Source organism: Lytechinus pictus, chromosome 5 (genome assembly GCF_037042905.1).
Source record: "Lytechinus pictus isolate F3 Inbred chromosome 5, Lp3.0, whole genome shotgun sequence".
Taxonomy (NCBI): Eukaryota; Metazoa; Echinodermata; class Echinoidea; order Temnopleuroida; family Toxopneustidae; genus Lytechinus; species Lytechinus pictus.
In genome coordinates this window covers 25,017,414-25,045,214 of record NC_087249.1, presented here as the reverse complement: position 1 = coordinate 25,045,214, position 27,801 = coordinate 25,017,414, and the positions used below count along the sequence as shown (strand labels likewise).

The window sequence follows — 27,801 nt, the reverse complement described above, 5'->3', positions numbered from 1 at the left end:
TTTATCTTTTTTCATTAGGATGTACCAACCTACATGTCCCAGGCTGAAGATTTACTAGACAGCCATGTATGGTGCCTCGATACATTCAGAGATCAGCTGAATTCATTCACAAGGTGCTCTTCACCAAACCCAAATCGGTCAAGGAATCACTCAAGCTTTGATGGAAATACATAGTAGAATCTGAATTCCGAACACATTCAGAGACCAACTGAATTCATTCAGGTGCTCTTCACCAAATCCAAATAGGTCAAGAAATTATTCAAATCTTTTAATAAAAATGCAGTAAATTGATTTAGGAATCTGATTGTAGTCAGGGTTCAGCTTAATTTATTCTCAAAGTGCTCTTAACCACACAGAAATTGATCAGGGAATTGTAAACTATATGAAAAATGCAAAAGAAACAGCTGATTCTGTTCAGAATAGTTTCTGAGATAATAATAATTGGCATTTATATAGCGCTTCACAATTATTATTACCTGGTCATTGGATTCATAGCATTTCATGCAGCCTGTTAGTCGCACACTTGCTAAACCAACCACAATGACGGTTGTTTCCTACCGGTACCCAATTAGCACTTGGGTGAGAGTGGCAGAGTGTAGATTGATGCCTTGCCAAATGACGCTAGGCCACGGTGGGATTTGTACACACAACCCTCTGATTACAGGCGAGAGTCAGAACCGCTACACCACGGCTAAAGACCTGCTTTAGAGTAAGCCATCAGTGGAATATATTTATTTATTGGGGACCTTGTAACATGTTACCCATTAACCAATGAACATGGATTTATTAATTTCGCTATGTCAGGCAATCTCTCATGGTGTCTGGAATACCCTTGATTTTGGAAATTATGCGTACAATTTAGATGGGAACTTGAGGTTTTAAGTGGCATTATTATCAATGTGAATGCTTCATTCTTATGTAATATACAGTGGAAACTCAGTAAAATAATCAATATTACCCTGAAAAAGCTGAAACTTGTATAATACATGTAGCAGATTAGTAGCTGGGACAAGAAATATAGCCTTTTATATCAACATCCTTTTATCAGGCTTTTTATGCTGAGATTCCACTGTATTTTAGTTGAATAATATGATGTTTATTTTTCACATTATATAACACATTGTGATTTTGTGATTCCATATATTCAAAGATATGTGTAACTTGCAAGTAGGGTGAAAGTGTGAAAAAACCCTGGAAAATTTAGACTTGACATTTCCCATACTTGCAGCTTGTCTTATTAATTAAAATTTACTAGTTATTTAGTACTTTTCATTTCAGCAATGTGATATTTCTCTCCTTTGGTGTCATAAGCAGTATTTTTTCTCAGTCTTTCTCCGTCATTAACACACAAAGAAATACAAGTGAAGATGAATGTTGTAAATAATTCTTATGTATTTAAATAATTGCACTGTTTGTACATTTTTGAAATATGATAATTTTCTTAACATAACATGCATGTGCTACATTCATCATTATCAAATACATGTAGTTAGTTCTTTGATACACAATATAATGGCTGATCCTTTTAATGGAATTATGTGCAATGAAATGGAAGAACTTCATTTAGGTACATATATACAGAGTTGACAGATTATAAAAACTTACTAATTTTATTTTTCAACAAAACTTGTTATAACTAATCCGTGCATCTGCAACAGTTTGTTTCATCATATATGCACCAACAATTTCCATTATCATGAGAAGCTTGCTGGGTCAACAACCTTTTCCGAAGATATACAAAATAGCATGGGCTATGAGTTAGAATTGAAAAAAAAAAGAAACAATGAATCCCAAGCAAAAGGGAAGAATAAGGATTACTCAGTAAAAATGTAGTGTTTAAATGGGGTTTGTTACCACTTTAAAGAAAAACATTCTGATTAATGAAGGGCACTGTTGTTGAACAATCTCCCATAATCAATGCTTTTGAGTGGTGTCACAATAAGGGAACATTTTGCAAGCATGTATTATGTAATGCGCAAACTGGGACATGTCACTGAAACGACAAGTCTCAAGAACCTCAAAAGATTTTGGGGAAATCACTTCCTCCTGTTTTTATAACTAGATATAATTGCATCTTTCACACAGGAATTCGACAAGCATCTTATTGCTTATCCTCGCATTCATCAGCAAAAAAAATGGGGAATGCATGAACAGTCATTGTGAAAGACGATAAGCAGTTCCAACCGTTCCCATTGTTTTATCTACATGTATAATGAATATGAGCATTAGTGATGATTAGATGTTAGTGGGATCCTGCATGAAAGATGCTTTACTGACTTTGAGTGGTGGCTTGTAGTACATAGAGCAGAGTGAAGTTATAACTGATTATTTCATTCATTAATGCTGCAATTTTCATTGAATAAAAATCATTTCTGAAACTAATTTATGTCGCTTTATCTACTTAGTTTGCTATCAACACAAAGCCCCCATTGTAACTTGGTGGCCGAGGTGATTTTCAAATTTATTAAATTGAAAATTCCTTCATAAATGATGAAAAGCTGCTAAATTCCTTTTTTGATGTTGAATTCAGGTCATAATGTGCTTTCACTTATCACCACTGCCTACACCATTTTTATCATGACTGTGGTCTTTCTTTATACCTCATTTAAAATGCTTGTATTATACTTTGTATAACTTTTAACAAAATAATAGTGTAAAATGTTTGAAAAGTCCTCCATTAATGTGTAAAGGAGAAGTGTATTTTACATGTATTTGAATATGAACAGCTTCAAAACCTGCTTTCCAGATGTGATGTACTTAAGAAGACATAAGATGACATTAGATTTGTATTGAAGTCAATTAGAAGTTAGTACATGCATTCTTAACCCAGGAATTGATTATGAAAAGCACTTGTTAGTTCACCCATCACCTACATGAATTTGATCTTAACATGGTGGTCTGAATTGAAAAACTTACATTCATAAGGATTTTTCCTGCTATATAAATTTAGTATTATTTATTATTAATAATCCGTTTAATATTGATCCATTATGTAGTTCCTGCTTGAGTTACATGTAGGTCAAATGCCTGATAAAAAAAAAATGCTCCATTTTGAAAGCCCAATATGTAAACTTCTAGTCTACATGAAGTTTGAGCTTTTAGACACCCTAGCCCGTATTCTGAACTCGGGTTTAAATGAAAACCTGGTTTAAAGTTGTGGTTTAACTATGGAGAGCCAATTGGAGCACAAATCCCTAACAGTACACATTCAATATATTAACTCACATGACACCCAAATTGTTCATAATTGTCTGGGAATGATAACTGAAGTATTTTTCTTCATTATGAAAGCAAAAGTTAAGAAATATACAGAATTTTTAAACTTTTGGCTCCCCATAATTTTAGCACAGAGTAAGACAGTGGTCTAAGTTAAACCTGACTTCAGAATATGGGCCCCTATCATCAAGTATAGTGTTGAAATGAACTTGTTGTAAACGATGAGTACCAGTGCTTTCCTTTTATCAAATGGGGAAGAAAATATTTTCCAACCAATACTTCCATGTTACAGGCTTGCAATACCAAGTTGATCTAGATTCTATAACCAACCTTGTTAATATGTATAGTTTCCTAGTATAATCCATTATAATGCCATTTCAATATCTGACCAAAATTTGTGAGTGCTTGCCATATTGTATGTGTTATTGATTTCTACGCTGTATACATTATGTTCTTGCCATTTGTTAATATGTACACTATATGTTTTAGTGTGTTAAGAGTAGTTGTGAAAGTGAAATATTTTTATGCAGCTTTTTTACCCCAGTGCAAATATTTTGTTGATTAATATAGTTGGGACTCAAAATTCTGAAAGTTTATATTACTTAGAGAAACACACATTAACATGCAGCCACTTTCAACTTGTAATATATGTCAGCAGAATCATCAAAATTAAAGTTTAAATATGATTTAATACATGTATAATTGAGAGAGAAATCCATTCCACCACTAAGATAATATTGATAATTTTGATAACAAAATCTATAAAAAGGGAAGAAAATATAAATACATATGTCCATGATCATGCACCTTTGTGAATTGTGACTTAACGCTCAATGATTTTCAAATAAAATAAATATATGTACATGACCAAATATTTTCATTGTAAAATAAGATAATGGATTTAAGTAATCAGAAAATTCAAAATGAAAAGCATGAATTTATTTCATTTATTTCAGATTTCCTTGAATAATTCACGAATATGAATTCCATCAATGATCAACCCATGTACTCATATTGACAACAGTGTACTAAGTAAAACTGTTGTTAGAATTAGTGGTAAAACTATGGATAGTCAAATATGTCACATTAGCCAACAGTTAAACTGTAATGTGGAAGTACTATGGTTTTCTTGACTATGAAAAAATAAGGCCCAGGTCATGTAAACATCATTGGGAAATAAAAGAATGAGGACATCCAACCATCCACTTTCCATAGTTGGAATTACAGATTAAACTTGCACTGTTGTGAATACAGGTCAATGACCACAAGAGTTTAAAATTCATTTATTAATCCTTGGGAAATTAACAGAATTCATCAGATATACCAGGTTAGAATAGCCCACTAATTGTCAGTTTTGATATTTATGGTGATACATTGGTGTAATATGATATACTTCCCATTGACTACCACTTGTGATGTGTTTGACTAATGAATAAAAGTGTGTGATGTTTCAAAATGTATCCAGTCTCTATTATAATTCTCATGTTGTTCCTGTATTCTGTTGGGAGGGGGTGTATTACAGAGTTGTTTGTAAAGTTATAACTTCAGGGTCAACTTGAATGGCAAGTCGAATGGGATTCTTAATCATGAATTAACTGCATCAGATAAACTTAACATGCAAGGATCCGTTTTACTATAAACCATTTTCAATGTAAATTGCAATCGCAATATAATTTGACATTTCACTTCACTTTCTTTTTTAACTTTGGGCATCCCATTATACAAGATAATTGTAAAGTCATCCACAACCTGTTTGACAGCTTTATGAAAGACCCCCTTGGGTCACTGATTATGTTCCATGACAAATATGTTATTCATTAATGGGGTCCGTTGATCCAGTTGATGTACATTTGAATGAAATTCTGCTGGATGAGTTGTAATACCAAACTTATATCAATCAACAGTTTTTACCTGTTACTTTCAATTCTAATTTCAAGCTCTTTTATATCATAATGTGAAACTAATACATGTCATTTACATGTAAAGAGGAGCCCATCACCCCCCCCCCAAGAATTTTGATAGCTCAAATATACAATATACATGATTGACGGGTATTAATCATCATTGATGATCACAAATATAATAGTAGTATCTTAAATTATATTTCAATTGAAATAATATACATCGTGAAGGAACTATATTTCAATGTTCTTTAACTGATATTTCAGCAACATTGCATTTATGTTAACATCGTTGGTCCCTGTAATACAAAGTTTAGAGATTGATTATAGGGATTTTTTTTTTAAACTTGATTTCATTATCTGCACTAGGGCCTAGTCACATTTAAATGCTGTTCAAACAATTGTTAAAAGCATAACATTTTCTATTTTGACAATCATAAGGGACGGGGGAACTTCCCCAAAAGTTGCTGAGATTTCATGTTTTAAATCTTCACATTAAAAAAAATTGTCATTTATTTTCCATATTTTCTTGAAATTATTTTGATTTAGATGGAAACTATCAAGAAAATGAAGAATATTCCCTTCTTTCTTGACTCGGATCATTTTCAGTTTTCTGTCAAACTAGATCGAGTAGACCCTAACATGAATGTCTACATGTGGGATTAGAATGAAATGAAATTTCAGCAACTTTGGGGGAAGGGTTGTTAAACCACCGCCAGTTAACCCGAAACGCCTATTTATTACTAAAAAAAAAAATCAAAATAAACGTAATGACTCGGGGGCCAAATGTGCTTTCAAGCATACAAATCAACTGTATGATCAATCGCTAAAGCTTGATGTTACGGATCCAAGTCAGGACAAATATATGTAGAATCCAGCATTAGTCATAGTCGATTATGATGAATTTCCCGGGAAATCTACATAGACAATCACACTTAGAGGCCTTTATTGGTTATCATGCCACAGTCGCTCATAGTTCCCACATAATCCACATAATAATAATAATAAAGGGTATTTATATTGCGCACATATCCACCTTGTTAGGTGCTCAAGGCGCTCCTATATTACCCGGCTAAGCTAGGCGTTCGTAGCGCACACAGCTTTTTAAGGAATTATTTCCTACCGGTACCCATTTACCTCACCTGGGTTGAGTACAGCACATTGTGGATCAGTTTCTTGCCGAAGGAAATTACGCCATGGCTGGGATTCGAACCCACGACCCTCTGTTTCAAAGTCCGAAGACTAATCCACTGGGCCACAACGCTCCACATGATCACTACAGAGCTGCCATTTCTATGGCACGAGAAGTATAAACACAGAACAAATATGGAATGATAGTGTTTCCCTTGGAGTCATCAGCTTGTAGCAGCAAATTCATCCAGTAAATGCCCGCTCCAAAACCTTCCTTGTATTTCTCCGTTATGTACGGCACTTTATGATACTGTTACAGTTGTTTAAAGGAGCCTCTTTGAGATGTGACAATATTGCGAATCAGGCATGATTTAAATAGGCACCACTGTTTGCAATGATGTATACTGCTAGAGACCTAGGGTTCATCTTGATTCCTTCTTTGGTTGTTCATCACAGTTTAGATTTGTTTATTTTCTCCAGTACTAAATGGTAGGACAATGAGAGAAGATGTAAAGGATGGGAGAGAAAGGATAAAATAAAGAATGAGTATATGCAATATCTACCTGCACAAGCACATCTATGATGTAAACCACCAGATTCCCCTTTATAAATGCTTTACTTGGCTAATGTGAATATTGAGATCAGGAAATTCCGTATTTGATTTCAATCGCATTTCATTATATAGGTGTTACAACACCTGGGTGAGCATTTCATCAGCATTTTATCCGACAATTCTGACAACTTTCCTAGATTCTGAATGACCGAGTAACATAGTTCTTATGGTAATTGTACGGATAAAACATCTGGCAAGTCTGTCATGAAAACATGTAGAATTTTACAATTTCATTCTACACACCAAATAATGCAAATAATGAAATTGGGATCATCCTTACCTGGGCAAATTTGTGAATTTGTTCAACAACAGCTGCAAAGACTGCCCCCACGCTCTCATCGATCAATGTCTGCATGTAATGAACCGCTTCTTCATCAGTGAGGTCTAGACGAAACTTATCCTGGAGCTATAATCAATAAACACAATTATTCATTTAGAGGCTATTATAAAAAAAAAATCAAATGAAGGGGATACAGAGAATTACATAATTGACAATGTTATAAATTTTATACATCACATTGATGCAATTTTGAACTGCCATGAATTTACAAAATCCTAAAAAAAGAACTTGTCTCAAATACACATTTCAAAATCAAGCATATTCAACTTCTACAGCATAAAACATTTGGACTGACTGACAATCACATATTCTTAGTAAAACATAGTAAAATCAAGAGTACAATCATTATTTCATATCGGGTAATCACAAGTAGTAAATTAACAGCTTCTTAGAAGAATGCAAAATTCAAGTGTGCTTTATAAAAAAATGGAAAATAATTTGTTAGCTTCTACAATGTCTAATTTCCAATCCAATCAATAAATGGAAGAGCCGTGGTGAAGTGGTTCTGACTCTCGCCTTGTAAATAGAGGGTCGTGTGTTCGAATCCCACCGCGGTCTAGCGTCCTTTGGCAAGGCGTTTATCCACACTTTGCCACTCTCAACCCAGGTGCTAAATGGGTACCCGGTAGGATGCGAAAGATATTGTATGTTTGAATTTGCCAGCGCCATGAGGAGGCTGCGATGAATGCAAGGAATGCTCCCCAGGGAGTGGAAATTGTGCCCTTCTTGTGCGGGATTGAAATGACTCCAATGACCGGGGTAATAATATGCTGTAGAGCGCTTTGAGCCATTCTGGGAAAAGCGCTATATAAAAATTGGCTATTCATAAATAATCATTTTGATTAGACTGACCTTTTTTACAGTCTTGTCTGGTTCTAATGCAATGTCAGGCACACTGGCATCCACCATCAGTGAAAACAGGTTCAAGATTAGATTGGAATGTCTAAGGAAATAGAATATCAATACTCAATCATCATTTTCCAAAACATCAATATCACTTTATTTACATAACCATCCACGATCAGGGAAAACAGGTTCGAGATTAGATTGGAATGTCTAAGGAAATAGAATACCAATACTCAATCATCATTTTCCAAAACATCAATATCATTTTATTTACATAACCATCCACCATCAGGGAAAACATGTTCAAGATTAGATTGGAATGTCTAAGGAAATAAAATATCAATACTCAATCATCATTTTCCAAAACATCAATATCATTTTATTTACATAACCATCCACCATCAGGGAAAACAGGTTCGAGATTAGATTGGAATGTCTAAAGAAATAGAAAAAATATCAATACTCAATCATCATTTCTAAAACATCAATTTCATTTTATTTACATAACCATACCAACAATATACTCATAATATCAAAAATATCAATATCAAAACGTCAACTTCTTTAAGAACATCATTAATATGAACACCCTCATTGTCAACATCAATATCATCTTTATTATCATTGTAATGATCGCTTATAGCATTAACATCTTCAACATCAGTTTTATCAAAATATTCACCACAATCATTTCTTAAGTAATCATGACCAGCAAAGCTATCATCAACATCTACACCATCAATTGCCACGAATATCATCAATGCAATTATCACATCACTATCTTAATCAACAATATCATCTTCATCATGAATTTGCTATTACCACTGATATCATCAACACATCCATCATCATCACCAACAATATCATCTTCATCATGAATTTGCTATTACCACTGATATCATCAACACATCCATCATCATCACCAACAATATCATCTTCATCATGAATTTGCCATTACCACTGATATCATCAACACATCCATCATCATCACCAACGATGTCAACTTCATCAACATGTCCAACATCATTATCAAATTATCAAGGACACTCACCTTCTGAGATGCAGAAATGATGTATAACAGATCTTACGGAAGTCTTGGTACTGCTCCCCTTGCGCCCCTCCCATCCCCTCCACCATCTCTTTACTCATCTTCATGGGCGGTGGTAGGGGCTTGGGGTCCCGCCCCAAGATGTAACCAAAGTCAACATGGAAGAGCTTGCCACACTTGGTCAGGAGGAGGTTGTCGAGGTGACGATCTCCAACCCCTAGTAGGTAGGTAATGACGCAGTAGCCGGCGCAGCTCTTCACGTAGGTATCCATCACATCAGGGCTGATGCCATACGGGGCTCCTTCGCTTGGTGCATGCTTTCTGAAGAAGTTCTGCAGAGTCAAATGGTTATTATTTCAGTCGTAATGTTTGGCGCTAACATAATATGGCAAGCAATTTGATGGAACACTTTAACATTTGATGTAGTTTTGCATGTTCTATGTTTATAGTTCTGTCAATCAATTTGAATCTCTATCTTCATGATTCGATAATAATTCTATACAATCAGATTAATTATAGTTTACTAAATTTAGCCTTGAGGTTGCTTCTTGGTATATAAGAATCAGCACTTTCATTTTTTTTTAAAGGATGGCAGGACATTTGTCCTCATATTATGGGAAACCCTCTTTCATTATAAATTTGATGGAAGCATTATTTTAAAATTTATTTTTACATTGCATCTGAGAAATTATCCAAAGCACAAAGTACTTATTCTCAACCCCTGATTGAATCCCTTCAAGAAGCACCGAATCAGACAATTACTGGCAGCTCTAACACTGCCTTGACTCAAGGTAAATCCCCCAATATTAGATCCCAGGAATAACTTACAAGGAATTCCAAAAGTTACCTGAATGTTTCCTTCTTGCGAAAGTACATCAGCTACTGCTGATGAATCAATGAATTGAGCAAAGCCATTCTTGCTGCTTGTAGCCAGTACTCTGTATGGAGTCAGCTTCAGATCTAGGTTCTCTTGTCGCAGCAACTACAGAGGAAAAATATCTTATGATCTGTAACATCTCAGTGAATAATTGCAAATGTCATGATACAAAGTCATATTACAAGAAAATTCAAAATTTACTCATAAGAGTGATTATATACAGAGATTCTAGACTGTAGACAGAATTTTGTTCACCACTCCCCTCACCAAATATGAAATGCATAGCACATTTATATTTTGCCTTGTTTGAACTGATCCTTGGAACTGATCTTTTGAAATGTGTCAGAGATCTTACCTTCCAGATAGTTCTCAATAATCAAAATGGGAGCTATAAATTCAATATACTCATACAATGTGATCCATGACCATTGAAGTTTACACTACATGAAAATGTAATTATATCATATTCAATCATGCCATAGCCAATCAAATCACTTTAATACAGTACACCAAACTAAACAAACTATGGCATCTTCTCAAATTTCATAATTTTCAGATTGAACTAGCTATCTAACAATCAACAAAGAGGCTTTGATGTTGGAGTTAACAGATTTAGCATTCCAGGGGGGTGTTTTACAAAGATTTAAGTATGACTTAGAGTCACGCTTAAATGCTGACTTGTGTGTGGTATATAAGTCATGACCAAATTGGTCAGATCATGACAAGAGGACGTGTACTACTGCGTATTTAATCAATAAGATTTAATCAGTAAGATTGTGCATTACATGAGCACATCAACAGTAAGCACGACTTTAAATCACACTTAACTCTAAGTGAAACACCGCCTTTTTTTTTTGTTAATTGGTTTTTTTTCTTTTACCTGATCCATAAGTGTGATGATCTGAAGAATGAGTTGGTCCTGCCTTAAATCATCTCCATTCTTACATATAGCTACATACTCATCATGATCGGTTGTCTTGAATGTGAGCTTGATGGGCATGAGGGAGCTTTTAAACATGGACGCCTTCTCCGCGACCACACCCACTACCTTGACCTCCGGGTGAAGAGGCAGGGGTAGAGGGTCAAAGTTTGTGAAGTTGACCGACTGCTCATTGTCACCCAGTAACGCCTGTAACCTCTCGATCTACAATAAAGACGCATGTCATAGAAAAACTTTAGTTAGGATGCTTACTCTAAGATACTCCCCATCCGACATTTTGGAAGTGTTTCATTAACATTTGTTATCTGACAAGTATTCAGAACTAACAACTTTCTATGATTTTGATTGGGAGAGAAACGCTGTTGCTATAAAACTTCTGACAAGATTTTTCATGTATTAGTGACAAAACATTTTTGTAGCCAAATAAAATAAATGACCAAGAGAATAAAAATACATGACTGAACTGGGGCACGTCTTACAAAGAGTTGCGACTGATCCGATCAATCGCAACTATGGAAAGCCAGCAAAGTCAACATATAAAATGCACGTTTGTTCAAATCGCTTTCTAGATATGACGTATATTCATAAATTCATTGATTTCTTGACAATTTAATGTGTTCTTCTTTGTTTTCAAGGGATATCAAATTTCCTTTTGAAAAAATTATGACATTGATGGATTTCCATATAGATACAATTGATTGGATCAATCGTAACTATTTGTAAGACAGGCCCCTGATGCTGTATTCCAAGGGATAGTCTCCCCTATGACATGAGCTATACTGGTCTTAGCTGGTGCCCATTTTATAAAACTTGAAATGATAAAAACTGATTTAAAAAAATCCAATAACAGATTATAGCTACTGAAATCATTCAATATGATTGGCTGAAAGTAAACTTCTTATATAAATTCTGCATTTGTTATTATAACATGTCTTCATGAAAAAGGACCATGATGTCATCACATGGTGGGTTCTAATTTTAGCTAGATTAGCAAGATTTGATGGATCATCATGTATCAAAAATGAAGAGAGTAATTTTCATAAAACATGAGGTAGAAAGACTTGTCATCCCAATACCTAACAACAGTACATACATAAATATGTTTCTATTTGAATACATATTCTACACATATTCAAGGTTTTGCACAAATATGAATGAAGCCCTAGAATCATATGTGCTCACAAAAAGGGAAGAAGTGAAAATATACATACCTTTTTCTTTCTGTTCCCATTCTCTTTAGCTACTAATCTCATGATATTAAGGATATGATTGGTCAATGTATGCTGTCTGACCAGTAGTGACCGATAGTGAACACAATCCTTTCCTCCCTAATCAGCAAAGAAAAAAATAAAGGAGGAAAATAATTATCACATATATTCAACTTAAAATCTACTAAAACATAATTTTGTCCCTCTTTATCAACAAATGCTGAATTACCCAAATAAAAAAAAATAAGAAAGAGTCAATGTATGGCATTAGATAGATACAAAGGGGGGATACCGTAAGTAACGGTGTATTAACCGCACCTTTTTCTCGGCGGGACAGAATCAAAAGTCGGGGGTGCGGTTTATACACGGTGACAGGTCTGAGCCAAGCCAATCTCAGCCCGATACCACTACCAGTTTTCAACTCGCGTCGGGTGGCCGAGCGTAGCCGCTTGGGGCAATCCCGTTTAGAGGGGTATGAGCCGCTGGTATAAAAGGGAAGCAACTATGACTACCGGTATCTGCCGTAAATGTCCCTCAAAGTTATATCACGGTAACAAACGCACCTACCTTCATGAAACTGACTTTTTTTAATGGTGTGACTCTGTCTTTGTTGTCATTTTTTAGTCATCGCGGCAAAGTTCAGACGCCAATCGATCGCACAGCGCGGTGCAGCTAGCCGAAAAAGACATGCATGTGTAATGTTTATCGCAACGTCAACGTAAGCTGGCGCTTTACCTTTCCGTGGAAGTTATTTTGTTTGACAAATTATTGGTATTATTTGACAATTAATTTCTTTCATTTGCCTTTCCTTCATTTCTCTCTATCATCCATCATCTCAAAATCAATCTTCAATCCCCATCTTCACTCCTTCCGACTTTTATTTTTAATTATTATTCACTTTATTCCCGCCCAGAGCTCCCATTGAAAATACGGTATACCGGTACTAGCATTTTTTTTCCTATTTTGCTGTCTGTAAGATACCGCCACACACGTACTGAGAACTACCGGTAGTGGTTCAAAGCAGACAAGAAAAACACCTGAACAAAATCGTAAATTTCTCGTATCTTGAACCTTCCCGTATTCCCTTGTCTAAAATTCATGTCAAGACATTGAATGCTAGACAGAATTCTGAAAGCAAAAGTGGGGCTGTGATGCAGGAAATATGATATGAACGATCTTCTCGTATGGGTGAGCCCCCATGTTGATGCTGATATCGGTACTTGCAATGAACACCGGTACCATATGTGTGTGTGTGAGGTGACTCGGAGTGTGGAAGTGGCCAATAATATCGGCAACTTGCAGATAAGTGACGAAGCGCTGATTTCCCATCATTTTTTACCAGTAATTCTTCGATATTTTTTGGTTCTTGACTCTTTCTTAAATACGCATATTAGAGATAGAAAGTAAGTTTGATTAAATTATTTTTTTTAATGATTTTTTTTTTTTTTTTTTTTTTTTTTTTTTTTTTTTTTTTTTTCCATCCGAAAATGGGGGGGGGGGGGGTGTGGTTAATACACGGGTGCGGTTAATACACCGTTACTTACGGTATATGACTTCAACGATTACTCATAAATGCACCACTGACCTGTTTGAAATCTCTGTCTTCCATACATATATCAATTAGTTTACTCTTCTTCCTTAAAGGTCAAGTCCACCCCAGAAAAATGTTGATTTGAATATTTAGAGAAAAATCAAACAAGCATAATGCTGAAAATTTCATCAAAATCGGATGTAAATTAAGAAAGTTATGGCATTTTAAAGTTTCGCTTATTTTTCACAAAACAGTGATATGCATAACTCGGTGACAAGCAAATGAGTCAGTCGATGATGTTCATCACTCACTATTTCTTTTTTTTTCTATTGATTTAATTATACAATAGTTCAATTTTTACAGATTTGACAATAAGGACCAACTTGACTGAACCATATACTATTAAACAATTAAAAAATGCTAATTCCACATGTTCAGGGACATGAGGGAGGAATTGATCGTTGTTTCACTTGACAGTGAGGATAAAATTAGAATATTTCATATTTCATATAATAAAATACAAAAGAAATAGTGAGTGGATGATGTCATCAGTTTCCTCATTTGCATACTGCCCAGGATGTGCCTATAACTGTTTTGTGAAATTAAGCGGATCTTTAAAATGTCATCACTTTTTTATTTTACATCGGATTTTGATGAAATTTTCAGTGTTATGCTTGTTGGATTTTTCTCTTTTTATTCAAATCAACTTTTTGTTGGGGTGGCCTTGTCCTTTCAGAAAAGTAATCAATTACAAGCACTGAACATAGATAAAACTTGAAGTACACCAATCATTTCATCAATGTCAAAGAGTTTCACTACATTAATCAAATCAATTTTCATTATGCCCAAATCTTATTTGTATTGTTTGTGTATAACCATGTGGGAAGGTTGTGTAATCTAGGAACATGTATGAAATACCTTTACTGATTCTTATTCTTTCTAGTGATATTGTTTCTTTTGACAAATTTTTACATTTCATAGATTTTTCATAAATTTCATGGATTCTTTTAAATATAAAATTTAAGCTATTTTCAATTATCCATTAATCACCTTCATCATCTGAAAAAAAAATTGTGAAAAACCCACCTTGCTGAGAGATTGACTGAAGCATTTAAGAACAATCTTGTACATTTCAATGATACGCGTATCCTTGGAGATGGTATCTTGTTCATCACTCTCTACCAGTAGATACCAGTAGAGATAGTTAGCTAAGGTGTAGTTACAGCATGCTCTCTCTATCAGGAATGTGGCTAGATTACACTGTAATGAAAGAATAACAGGATATTTATTGTGATGAATGTTTCTTGAAGAGTGGCAGCATGTTTAAGTAGATACCAGGGGCCTGTTTCATAAAAAGTTGCAACTGTTGTAACTTTGCCATTATGGCAACTACATGTACCATGGTAACCTTGATTCTGATTGGCTGCTGAGCCCTGTTGCCATGGTAGTTACCATAACGGCACAGTTACAACAGTTGTAACTCTTTATGAAACGGGCCCAAGATGATATATATCAAGCAAACAGAAAGTGAAAGGTGTCTATTTATCAATGGAAGGTAGAAAGACAAAATCATCACGTGCTGAATATCTTGAAATACAATGGTTAGTCAAAAACTATTTAGTATGTAAAGACTAGGGCCCACTTAACCTATTAGTGTTTCCACTTTCAATACGGCTTCTATTTTCAATTGAGAATTCAAGTTTAAATTCAAAATTCATTCAGTCTAACACCCACATGGTCTAATCTTCACTTTTCTACCTATTATTTTGTCAATGAAAACCTAGTTAAAAAGCAGTTCATGTAATCATAGAGAGCAAGTCGTATTGAGCAGGTGGATATTAGACAAAATGGGTAGAGCCTAAAACTGGAAATTAGCCATGATGGTAAATGTGGCAATTAAACCAAATGAATATTAGAAAGTCAAAAGGGGCCTAAGCTTTAGATCCTAGCAGAATCTTCGTCGGAGGCAAAATGACAAACATATAAAGTGGAACAACCATAATATGAATATTAGACACATTAGGGATTAGGCCGTCTGGAATGAGACCATATAGAGAAAAGACAAAGTAGATATAGATCAAGTTAAAGCTACATGATAGTGAGTGGAATATAAACTTGATATGCTTGAGGTTACCTCTTCTATTTCTTTCTTCCCTTGTTCCTGATCCCTGGGAGTGGCAGGAGGGGTTGGTGACTCTGGTGTTTCAGCGAGGGGATGGGGAATAGTGTTGTGACTTGAACTCCTAGAAGATATATTATAGAAATATAAAACAAAAATGTTTTAACCTGCTGGCTATTTTTAACCTGATGGCTAGTATACAAATAGCGAATGAGTATGAGTGTGACGGTACAAGATTTTGCATGAGGTGAAAGAAAGATGCTCTATTCAACAAGGGGTAGTCGAGTTGAATAGAGTATCTCTTTCTTTCACCAAAAGTGAATTGTCATGCAAATGCATGAATAAGAATATTCACTATTTACAACGCCTTGGAAGTTAGCGAAAATATGAACAATAATGTTTTTTTTCCAATGTTTGTCTATGAAAATGGGAAAGAATTATAGAGAACAAAAAGCAAAATCCCTAAAGCATGCATCTGATCTGCAGCAGCAGTGCCCATTAAGCCAGTAAGCCCTACGCGTATTTCACCTTCATTCATTATTTACTAAGTGCAATGAATTGAATTGTAATGTACAACGCCTACTTAGCTTGTTGTACGCAAGCAAATGGGAGGCTGAATGTCAAACATATGTAGGGGAAGGCGGGGTAAGTTGTGACACTTTTTGCATTTTGCATGATAGAATTGATATGACTAATAATATTGTAGAAATAAGTACCTTGCCTTTAAATATGATTTTTGGGAAATCTTTTTTCACCTATATACAACTTCCTACCCCCACACTGAAAGTCGTTGTGACCTTTGAAAAAAACGATGTCAAGTGGCACAACTTGCCCCATCTGTGGGGTAAGTTGTGCCACTTTTGAGGGTAAGTTGAGCCACAAAAACTATGTACAAAATGTTTGTGGGAAGAACCAGCATGTCAATTTTTTATTTAAAGTCTTTTCCCTTGCTAATTCTCTAAAAATATACTACCATCACTAAAAGTAAAAGAACTGTCACGTGAATTTGCTCTTTTCTGCCTGCATATCGATGGCTTTTTAAGGTTTGATTGTGTTTTTATTTACATTACCATAAGAATTACCATGGCTCAACTTGCCCCATGTTTGCTGGCTCAACTTACCCCAGTCCGAACTTAATGCGATAATTTCGCATCCACACATTTCTTATGTATCCATCATGTAAAAGACTTTGACAAGAATGAAGATCCATACCTGGACTGACAATGTTGTTCTTATTTCTTTATTATATGTAAAGAAGTGTGTGTGTAAAAAACACTTATCTATTTCACACCCTTTTTTACTTTTTTGGCTGAAATTTGTATTTTTCCCTCTAAAAAAGTACTTTTTGTTTCAAAGATGAAAACAATGTGGTGGGGTTAAGGGTTATATAATGGGTCATCAATACATGACACCACCATAATGTCTGACTCATTCATTATTGGCCTGGGGGCGGTGGCTCAACTAGCCCCTATGCTCAACTTACCCCGCCTTCCCCTACTGTTACACACACGACGTACCATCCAAAATGTACAATCCAAATTGTACGGCTTTAGGAGGTGACTCCATAATACGATTCAATTCATTGCACTCAGTAAAAAATGAAAGTGAAATACGCATATAGCCTGCTGGCTAAATGCGCAATGCTGCCCGAGGTCATGTGCGCTTGTGGAATTTTGCTTTTCGCTTTCAATATTTGTGTTTCCTTTTCATAGATTACTGCAGGGAATAACTCTTGATTTTTTCATATTTTCACTAAACTCAGAGGCGTTGTACAACACAAATAGCGAATATTCTTATTCATGCAATGGTGCAAGATTTTGCATTCAGTGAAAGAAAGAGACACTCTATTCAACTCGGCTAACACCTCATTGAATAGAGCATCTTTTTTTCACCTCATGCGAAGTCTCGCATCATCGCACTTATACCTATTTGCTATTTGTATACTATGACGTCAAGACCGTGTCACAGTGCATTTTGGACGGTACGTGTGCAACTGTACAAATTTGCTGTACAAATTTTTTACATTCAGCCTCCCATTTGCTTGCAAACAACAAGTTAAGTAGGTGTTGCACAAATGAACAGATTGGTCCTTACATCAAGGCTATGGGTGTCTAGATTAAGAAATGAGATTTTGTTTGTGCCCTCTAAAGAAGAAATGTCACCCAAGAATGATAGAAGCAAAAATTCTTTTAAAAAAGCATCAAAGTCTTCTTGGTCTAGCTGATGCAGCTTCTAGTCCAGCTTTGATCTCATCAAAGTCTTTGTAACATAAGGCCTGGACCAGCTGAAGGAGGTCACATCTAGGCCCTCAAGCACAATGAAAAACAATTTTAAAATCAAATTATTATTATATTCTAAACCCGTCTCATGATGACGATCAATTCACAACAGATTGCATAGTTTAAAGGGACCAATAAACAATAAAGATAATACTACAATGTATACATACACAGTGTATGTTCATACAACTGTATAGGCAATTTCTGTCACAATGTTAAAATCTATTAAACATCTAAATCAACATTCAAAACATTTGATGTAATGTGAAAAGCATAGTAACTACATGTATATGCACATATTCTTGTGTGGTGCTATATAACAGATAAAGAACAATAGAAATACCTGTCCCTATCCACATGATAATCCTGGGACACATGAGACTCAGTTCTTGGTCTAGCTGATGCAGCTTCTAGTCCAGCTTTGATCTCATCAAAGTCTTCATAACGTAAGGCCTGGACCAGCTGAAGGAGGTACAACATCAACTCCTGCAAGACAGATTGGTAGACATGTTTATTACATGCAATCAGTCAAGGAAAATACTGATCATGTCAACTCTACCAAGGTAAAATGAATAAGAATCACAGGACTATCTTTCCCTAGAGAGGGTTTGACTTTATATGCCATGTAAAAGATAACTGCGTAGATCAGTATTGAATTATTGATAAATATTTAACCCTAAAAGGACTGGGCTATTTGAGATGTATTGAGGACTGGGGGGAGGGCCATGACGGCCCCCTTCTGATCTCAGCCGCCATTCAAGCGATCGCGCCAAAATTTGGCACACACATTCTTTTCCATGTAAACTATATTAAGCCAGTACAAAAAAAATTATGAAAACGATTATTTATTTCATTTTTTCGCAAATTTGATCTCAAAAGTTGCGCCAGACTTCAGAGAAAAAAGTCATAAAATTTTGCGGCGTTATCTTTTTTCGTTTCGAAAATATCGCGCGAACATTGAGGGGGGCCATCATGCCCCCCCCCCCCCCGTCCTTTTACGGTTAATATGCTTATTATTAATAATATAAACATGATGGATCATTCCTCTGACATATAGTAACACTAAGTGTATTGTTTCACATATGAGGAGGCAGAGAGCAAGGTTTAATTCAAATTCTTGAATATTTTAAAATTTTCTGTTTTTACACACATTACTCAATGCATATGAATCTGGTAGCATGAAGAGACAAGAAACAAAGCCAGCTGCTACTTAGGCTGTTGGTTGGTATTCAGGCATTGCCAGAACCTGTCATACGTTTTTTTCTCTACTGCATCATTGTCGGTTATCCATTTGCAATCTGTTACCTGAATTACCATAGAATTTAAAATGTCCTAGCTCAGAATGCATGGGTTATAAAGATAAACTCTGGTACTGGTAAAAACAGAAAATACAATGTTCACAGAATCTTATACAGACTTATGACAACTATGAATAAATGATATCTGCCAAGCAATTTTGCAGTAAAATGAATAATTACAAAGTAATGAGCAAATGAAAATCAGAAAAGTTAGTGAAAATGCCCATTAATTTATAGTGTGGTCCCACTTGTTGTTTCCTGTGTTAGGAAATTTTTCATATGATATATATTTTATGTACAGTACCAGAGATTTTTTTTTTTAGGGAAATACACTAATGTTACTTGCTTCTTTCAGTCAAAGTAGAGCAGAATATTGAAAGTTAACTTCACATCATAAAAGTAGATACCTCATCAATTGCCTGTCTTAGCCTTGACACTGCAAATCTCCTGACAGCTCTATGTCTGAATTGAGGAGAGAGAAGCTCTAGTGCATCGGCCACATCAATGGGAGCCCAGCTCTGAAGCAACTCCAAGGCTTGTTTCTCCTCATGGGGAACGTCCCACTTGACACAGCGAAGGAACTTGGTAAGGGCATTCCCCTGGCTGTTGAGATAGTATCTGAATCTCCACACCACATCCTGCTCCTCATAGGTTAACGGCTTGGTGGGACCATAGCCGACTATGTTCTGCAGGAAAAAGTATGAAAGATGTAAGTGACCTTTAAAAAAATCAATAAAGTATGTAGGGTCATAGTTTCATATTATACATTGCATAATACGTAAGCATTTCCATTTAATAATTATGGAGTATAAAATAGGCATTAAGACCAATTTCTTATCATTTCCAAGTGCAGTAGTACATTGGGAATAAGGTGGGGTGCATATTGGTCAGTTAGCCAACCTCTCCCCCCCCCCCCTCTTGAAATCTTTTAGCCCCCTTAAAAAAATATTGATCCACTGATGGGTACACTACATAGTTTGGCTGAAATCTGACTAGGAAAAAATAAGAATGAAAAAATATTCAAATCATCATCAAACAGTACAAATTCAATAAAATCTAATGGTTAATGCACTTCATTGTAAAAAGAAAAAACATCTAAATGTAGAACAGATTTCTCACATTGAGTTGGTCTCTGGTGGAAGCATTTGGTTTGAGATCTCTGTCTGATAATCCACTCCTTTCACTTCTAGCCAAGGTGTGGTGCTTACTCTCAACAAGGTTTTCCTGGGGACAAAAAAAAAACACAAAATAAATTCAAACCTAATCTATAGAGGATTTTAATATTAGAGTAGTGGGGTAAAGATATCTATATTGATTATTACGACTTTTTAGGCCAATTTTGAAAATCAAATTATCATTAATGCTTCACTGAAAAAGGCAAAACTCGATCAAATCAGAAATAATCAATCAAAGCCCTAATTTAAAGCAACAGTAGACCATTTATAATGTAATTATTGCCAATGATTTTATCTAGATATAAATATTAATACAAATCTTTCTATTTATATTATTTGCATTGGAAAAAATCATCAAAACGAGAGAAAGGGAGAGAATAGAGAAGTTTGGAAGAGGAAACCTGATACTCGTCTCAGACACCCTCACTATGCAAATAATCCATAACCCCCCATCCCACCAAGGGAGAAATCCCTACTATGCCCCAAGTGCATGACTCACCATTAACATCTCAGGATCAGGAACAGAGACAATCTCTGCATAGTTTCTGGTGCATATCGTCTCCTCTGCGTCCTAGTGGGTGGAAAAAATAAGATTCAAGCTGAGATGAACATCTGCTACATAATTTATTCTATAGACTCATTCATATGTTACAGTAACACCAATGAACCTGCATTTTATTTTATATAGCTATCGAAACAAAACTAACAAAATGCTTAACACACTAGATTTTTTTTTTAATTTGAATCGCAAATCAACCACAAAAACAGGCTACTTTAAAATTGCATTTATATTTATTATACCACTGAACAGTGGCCCGTACTCTGATCTCTGGTTTAACCTAGACCATGGTCGAACTCAGTGCTAAAACTATAGGTCAAGAAATAGTTTGAGTTGATGTTTTTTATGTTTACAATGTTGTTTTCCCATGCTTTAATGATGGCAACAAATATTATTTCCAGAGTTACAAATGACTTCAGTTTTAAATGAGCTGAAAGAGAGAGTCAGCAATGTTATAAATTTGTGTCACATCTTGCTCTATTTAGTTAACCACAGCTTTATACCAGGTGGCCGCTTCATAAAGCTGTTCGTAATTTAGGAGCGACTTTAAGAACGACTGGTGAACCTTTCTTACGTGCCTTACCATCGCCAATAAATATACAGTACCATTTACCACAAGAAAGGATCACCAGTCATTCTTATAGTCACTCTTAACTTATGAACAGCTTTATGAAACACCCACTAGAGTTTAAATCAAACCCTGGTTCAGAATACATGCCTATATATCTAGCTTTTAATTATCATAGTATACCTTGGTAAAGTATCTTACCTTCTCATAATACACAACAGCAAACTCAATATCATTGTAATGAATCCTGGGAAATTCCACCATTAGATACATGAAGTTTGAGTCTCTCTTCTCTTTCTATACAATAAAAAATAAACCAACAAATCATCCAAATAATATTCCTTGTAAATTATATTATCTGCTACATTTCAATTCCTGGGAAATTATCAATCTATCATTGTTAGTTCAGACTGTAACAATTTCTGTCATCAGTTGTTGATCCATCCAGTTAGAATATTTCATCAATCTTTACCTTTTAGTAATCTTTATCTATTTTAAAGATAATTTACCAAATTCCTGTAGGAAATACCAATGTTACTTTGTTCATTTGGAAAATGAAGCTCAATTCTTGTCATCTTCCAATGAAAGTGATGCTAACATTTGAAATAAATTTCCGTGATGGACATCTGTTTAATATGAAAACTGTTCTTTTACTAAAAATCATTATGTTATGATGAAAACTACAAATCAATATGTGAATAAAAGAAATAAGTAAAAAAGTTCATTGTTGTTGTGTACAAATTAAATCACTGGAAACTCCACAATTCATGTTTCATAAGCAACTTGTCACCTCCAAAAATGCTCTAAGCCAATCAGATTCAAGGATTTTCAGTAGCTTTTAAAATTGTAAGTGAAAACCACTGCCAAATCAGTTCATGAAACCCTACCCTGATGTACTCACTTCATTGATCATTTCAATCTCCCTGAAGGTCAGTCTATCCAACCAATCGACCTTCAGCATGTGACCTTTACGATGTTTCTTGGTCAGTTTGGCCAGTCGTGCCATAGTGTCATTGCTATCTGCCAGCTTACCGGGTGTCTTGCTTTGACCCCGACCATCGCCCTCGACCCCCGGCCATACCTTCAGGTCCTGCATGCCATTGCGGAATGTCCTGCGACAAGATATTCAAGGAATATTATTTGATTGTCATGTCCCAACTCCCAACACATACTGATCATAACAACATCATATCAACAGGAGATATCATTTTTCCCTTTATACTATAGGTATGATATGTGACATTGCCTTTAAAAGAAGGAAAATTAATACAAGTTAACAAACCTCCCCAACTTCAGTGTTTCTATCCCCTTTACTACACCCCCTCCCCCTGGAAATACAATGATCCATTTGTATTGTGGCAATTGATAGCCATTCCACCATTTATGGTGAACATACCCCTCCCCTTTTTTAATACATGGCCATCCAAACCCAATTGCAATTGCCCTGAAACTGAATCATGCCCTAAATACCATTTCATCTAAAAGATTTTTGTGTGATCATTTGAGGGCAATATTTTACTGTTACTCAGAACCATCTAATAGTATTATTCAAACAGGTTTCTATTTCAAGAAAAGTATCCCCTAGCCGTTGATCATCAAAGATTCAGGCTCTGTTTCTTACCCATGTTTGCCAAAGAGACTGACAGTGGTCCCTCCTACCGGCCGTGCATCATCTGGTCCATACACATCCCAGATAGTGAAAGCAGCCTAATTAGAAGATTCAAGACATTTAGAAGACGAGGGTGAATATTTGTCTAAGACAGTTTGAATACCGGTATCTAAAGTTCTCATTATTTCAAGATCATTCATAGATCTCTGAAACAAACAAAAAATGTTAATGTTCAGAAGATTAAAAGATCACGGTTCACATAACACTAGAATATTCAATGGGATAATCCTTCCTTTGAGATAAAGTGCTGAAATTCTAATAGAATACTATTTATTGGATTCTCTAGCTACTTAAGTGACAAGTCCAACCAAACATCAAGTTGATTTAAATAAGTAGAGAAAATTCAAATAAGCATAACACTGAAAGTTTCAACAAAATCAGATCTAAAATTCAAAACTATTACAAATTCATAATTACATTCAGCAATGATCTATCAATGAAGCTTCACATTAATTTTTCAAATTGACTATTCATAAAAGAAAAACCTCTCTGTGTAGTATTTTCAAGGACAATAAAGTTATTATACAAAGAATCAATAATCAAAATTTATTATGTAAATGGGATACATCCATATATATAAAAAAAAAAGGGAATAGCACACTCAAAGTCTGATAATGGTTTGTACAGTAAATAACATAGCAATGGTAATACTTTTTAAATTGATAGTCACAATGAATTCATACCTGGGCATTTCTTGGGAGGTCACTGAACTTTAGTGGAAGGATCAGCCATTCATTCCAGCTATAAATCAACAACAAAGAAAATATTTCAATCCATCACTATCATAGATAGAAGAGCAGGGGCCTGTAACACAAAGTTTAGCAATCATTGTAGAAGAATATCATTACCATTGATTCCATTGACTACAATGTATAATCAATCGTGAGAATTGTAAATCATTTTCTATAACCACTCTTATGTTTTTATTCTTGGTTTCCCTTTTTGCAAGCCTTTGAGGCTTTTGGGATACCTTTTTCTTTCATTATTTTTTTTTCTTCAAATCTCATCTTAATGTTTCATGATTATATTTGTATATTTATGTTCAAAATAATGTATGATATTTGTATGCTTTTACATGTATATATTATTGAAAGAAATAAATGAGAGTATTTCCACTCTCCCTCAATAAAAAAAAGAATCAAGCGCACGATTAACCGCTAACTTTTGTGTTACAGAACTCTGATTGTCATAAAAGTACAGAATTACCAACTAAAGGAAAAAATTATGCATCCACAACAGTCCTTTGATGAAAACCTGGGCCCCGTTGTACAAAGAGTTACGATTGATCCGATCAATCGTAACTCTATGGAAATCCATCAGTGTCATAATTTTCTCTACAGGAAATTTGCAAAATGTCCTTTGTAATCAAAGGAGAACACCCCGAATTGTCAAGAAATCAATGAATTTATGGATATGCATTCATATCTAGAATTTTTTTTGAACAAACATGCATTTCGTATGTTGACTTTGCTGGCTTGCCATAGTTACGATTGATCGGATCAATCTTAACTCTTTGTACAACGAACAACTTTGTACAATGAACAATCATAATCATAAAGACTCACTTCCTTTGATAATATTTGGCTTTTTCATCACCCCACATGTAAGTATACTGCCCAACTTTGGCAAAATGATGCAAGTGACACATCAGTCAAATTTGAGTTATTGTTGTTTCTGAAACACACTTTGCACGTTCAGGCAAAATTTGGGGAAGAAATGATCGTTCTATGGAAAGATATTGAAGAAAATATGCTGTTAAATTGCATTGACGCCTGTGTAAATGAAGAACACACATTGCTCATTTACGACAAATGATACTTTTGTAACTTGCTTCCTTTTGCCAAAGTACGGCAGTAAACATGTACATTATGAGCATACATGTATGTGAGAGATGCAAATTGATAATGGTGAGCATTTAATTCATCTTTCAAAAAATGATATTTTTTATTCACTTTTCTAAACCATCACAAACAGACTTTCATTATTTTCAAAGTACAAAAAGACACAACAAACTGTTTGAAACAACAGTAATAAAAACCCAATATTAAACTGATACTTACTTCCATCTGGTAGTAAATGCCCTGTATGATGTTCTTCTGGGCAAGGTCAAAGGTTTCCCATCGGCAAAGACTTGACAGGTCACATAAAGGTCGGCACACTTTTCTTCATAGAGACCAGAGAATCTCAACTGAGGATCTGCCAGTAAATCTCTGTAACTAGGCCTCTCTCTCTTTCCCTCTAGTGTCCCACTGTATGACAATCATGTACACAGATAGGATAAAATCCTATGTTACCAAATTTGTGACTTGGCTCTTATGTATACTTATATATTTATGTACAATTACCATTCAAATCTCTTGCCAAATATTTTTAATAATCTCTTCCAACACAAATGCCTCTTTCCATTCATACTTTACGCGTCATTCAGCAGACCTTCACCAATATCTTCCAAGAACTAAAATTACCCAAAATTCTCTACGTTGTAGAGGAATTAAGCTGTGGAATGATTTAAATAATGATATTAAACAAAGTAAAACCCTAAATAAGTTTTAAAAACTCTTGAAAGTTGAATTTTTTGCTCAGTATAAAAACTCCTGCCAATAGCACACTGTAGGTCACTATGATTTATAATTATTACTTCTAGTTTGCTTGTTTGTTTGTTCATTTCCCCTATGTTAGCCCATTGTTTCGTTTTTTTTTTTTTATTTAATTAAATTGTATTTCAATGTTATTTGTTGTTCACTCTTTATGTATGTATTATATTAATTTGTATTTGATTGTACCATGGTGGTGCCCCACTCACAAGTTTTTTTTTATGAAAACTTCTAGGGGCTCCCAATCCCATGTTTTTTACATAATTTGTATATACCTGTATTTTTATGATTGATTGATTGATTGAAATAACTTTTGAATTGAATTTGAATTGAATGTTCTTGCATCAAGATTCCAACATTGGAGGTTATGAAGTCCGAGTCACTCCAATTTATTTGCTTTGCCATGGTTCTATATCTAATAGGCAGTAAGCACACAGAACATTTCACAAATTTTACAGGGAAAAGAAAATATGTCAAAAATAGACTGATTCATTAGTGACAACATGCAACAACCAAAAACATCAAGAACCACCGCCAATAAGTCCATCATCTGCACAAAAATGATGATGATGTCAACAAAACTGGTGGTGAGTTTTCTCCTGCTATCATTATTTGTACAGAGGGGGGTATTCAGTTTTGCCCTAATTTGTGTCAAATCATAACAAAAAGGTATCAAATACAAATTTTTCAAGTTTAGCACAATTGATGGAACCATCAGTCATCAGGCAAATTGCATTTGGCAGGTAAACATGGTCTCTGTGAACTTAAAATATAAGCTTATGAATAGCAAAATGATCGTTAGTCCGGATATCTCCAGCCAAGGCTACATCTACATGTAACATTAAAAATTCCCCCTTAAACAGGTTTTTTACTTGATGAAAAAACACCCCTCAACATGGATTCGGTCCGGTTTCTAATGGAACTGGTGGGGTAACTCCTGTATTTATCATATACACCCACCCTGGCACGTGCAGCACTTCCTGAAAATGAAAACAAGCTGAAAAACCCTGTCGCCATCTTGTTTCTTATTGTACTTCCCCAACGTTACGGACGCGATAAGAAACAAGATGGCGGCGTAAACATCGGGCAAGTCTCTTCCGTCTTTTCACAATATTTTTTCATTTTTTTGATGAATTCTTGTTTAAAAATAACGAGAGCGTAGAAATGTCGGAAATGAAGTTTTATCCCATGTACATGATTTAGAGCTAGATCTTTTAGAAGTAGAAATCTCGGGAGCGAAAGTTTCAGGGTTTTTTGCGGTACACGCAGATGAATAGGGAGGACTCCCTGGCTTCGTTTAGAGTAAGCCTACGTTAGTAAATGATTTTTACTCTCAAGAAGCCGCCTGGCTAGTAATTTTAGTATGACTGAGGAGAAATTTAAAAAATAAAAACATCTTAAAAAACTCCTCGAAACAGACGGCTGCCAGCTGTCTAATTAGCGCCAAATGTTACTTCATTCAAATTTAACCTAAATAACAAGTTGTCAAGTCAATCTTGACGTTCATATGCCATAATAATCAATATACTGATTGTGGGCATTAACGGAAAGACAAGATAAGACAAGTTACGGCACCGCAATTTCTTTCCACTCCAAGGGCAAGGCCGAGGACGCCGGGCTAGCTGCTGGGAGTAGCTCGGCGCTCAGGCCCCAGCCTGCGCCTGTCGACGTATGACACGGTGTGTTTGCCTAAGTTTGACAATAATACTTACATCTTAATCTGAACATTTGCACTTAAATCGCAGCTGTACACATAATAAAACTTGTCCTCGCTTTCTGCCATTATTGGACCAGAAGTATGGGAATCCCAGCTCAAAACATCACTCGAACTGAGGCCGAGAAGGGAAAAATAATAACTGTACCACCAGACATAAGATGGCGCTATATCC

The 27,801-nt window shown here is 35.2% G+C and overlaps 2 protein-coding genes across 5 annotated transcripts in view; one reads left to right on the top strand and one right to left on the bottom strand.

Moving 5' to 3' along the window:
* The window catches only part of LOC129262224 (kinesin-like protein KIF24), a 26,015-nt gene extending 21,339 nt beyond the window's left edge, over positions 1-4,676 (top strand). For all 4 annotated transcript variants that reach the window (XM_054900309.2, XM_054900307.2, XM_064100087.1 and 1 more), the window contains one exon: positions 19-4,676. In XM_054900309.2, the coding sequence (XP_054756284.2) occupies positions 19-174 (156 nt within the window). In that variant the 3' untranslated portion in view covers positions 175-4,676. The remainder of the gene's footprint in view (positions 1-18) is intronic.
* On the bottom strand, positions 1,375-27,801 carry LOC129262225 (phosphatidylinositol 3-kinase catalytic subunit type 3-like). The gene is made up of 19 exons (XM_054900310.2): positions 27,625-27,801; positions 25,379-25,567; positions 24,002-24,059; positions 23,271-23,356; positions 22,551-22,761; positions 21,851-21,946; positions 21,022-21,093; positions 20,467-20,571; positions 19,755-20,033; positions 18,393-18,535; positions 15,786-15,894; positions 14,738-14,911; positions 12,124-12,240; positions 10,853-11,116; positions 9,943-10,077; positions 9,099-9,427; positions 8,054-8,144; positions 7,142-7,267; positions 1,375-6,730 (listed from the first exon to the last, which is right to left on the bottom strand). The coding sequence occupies exons 1-19, from the start codon at positions 27,693-27,695 to the stop codon at positions 6,716-6,718; spliced, it is 2,670 nt and encodes an 889-aa protein (XP_054756285.2). The 5' UTR covers positions 27,696-27,801; the 3' UTR covers positions 1,375-6,715.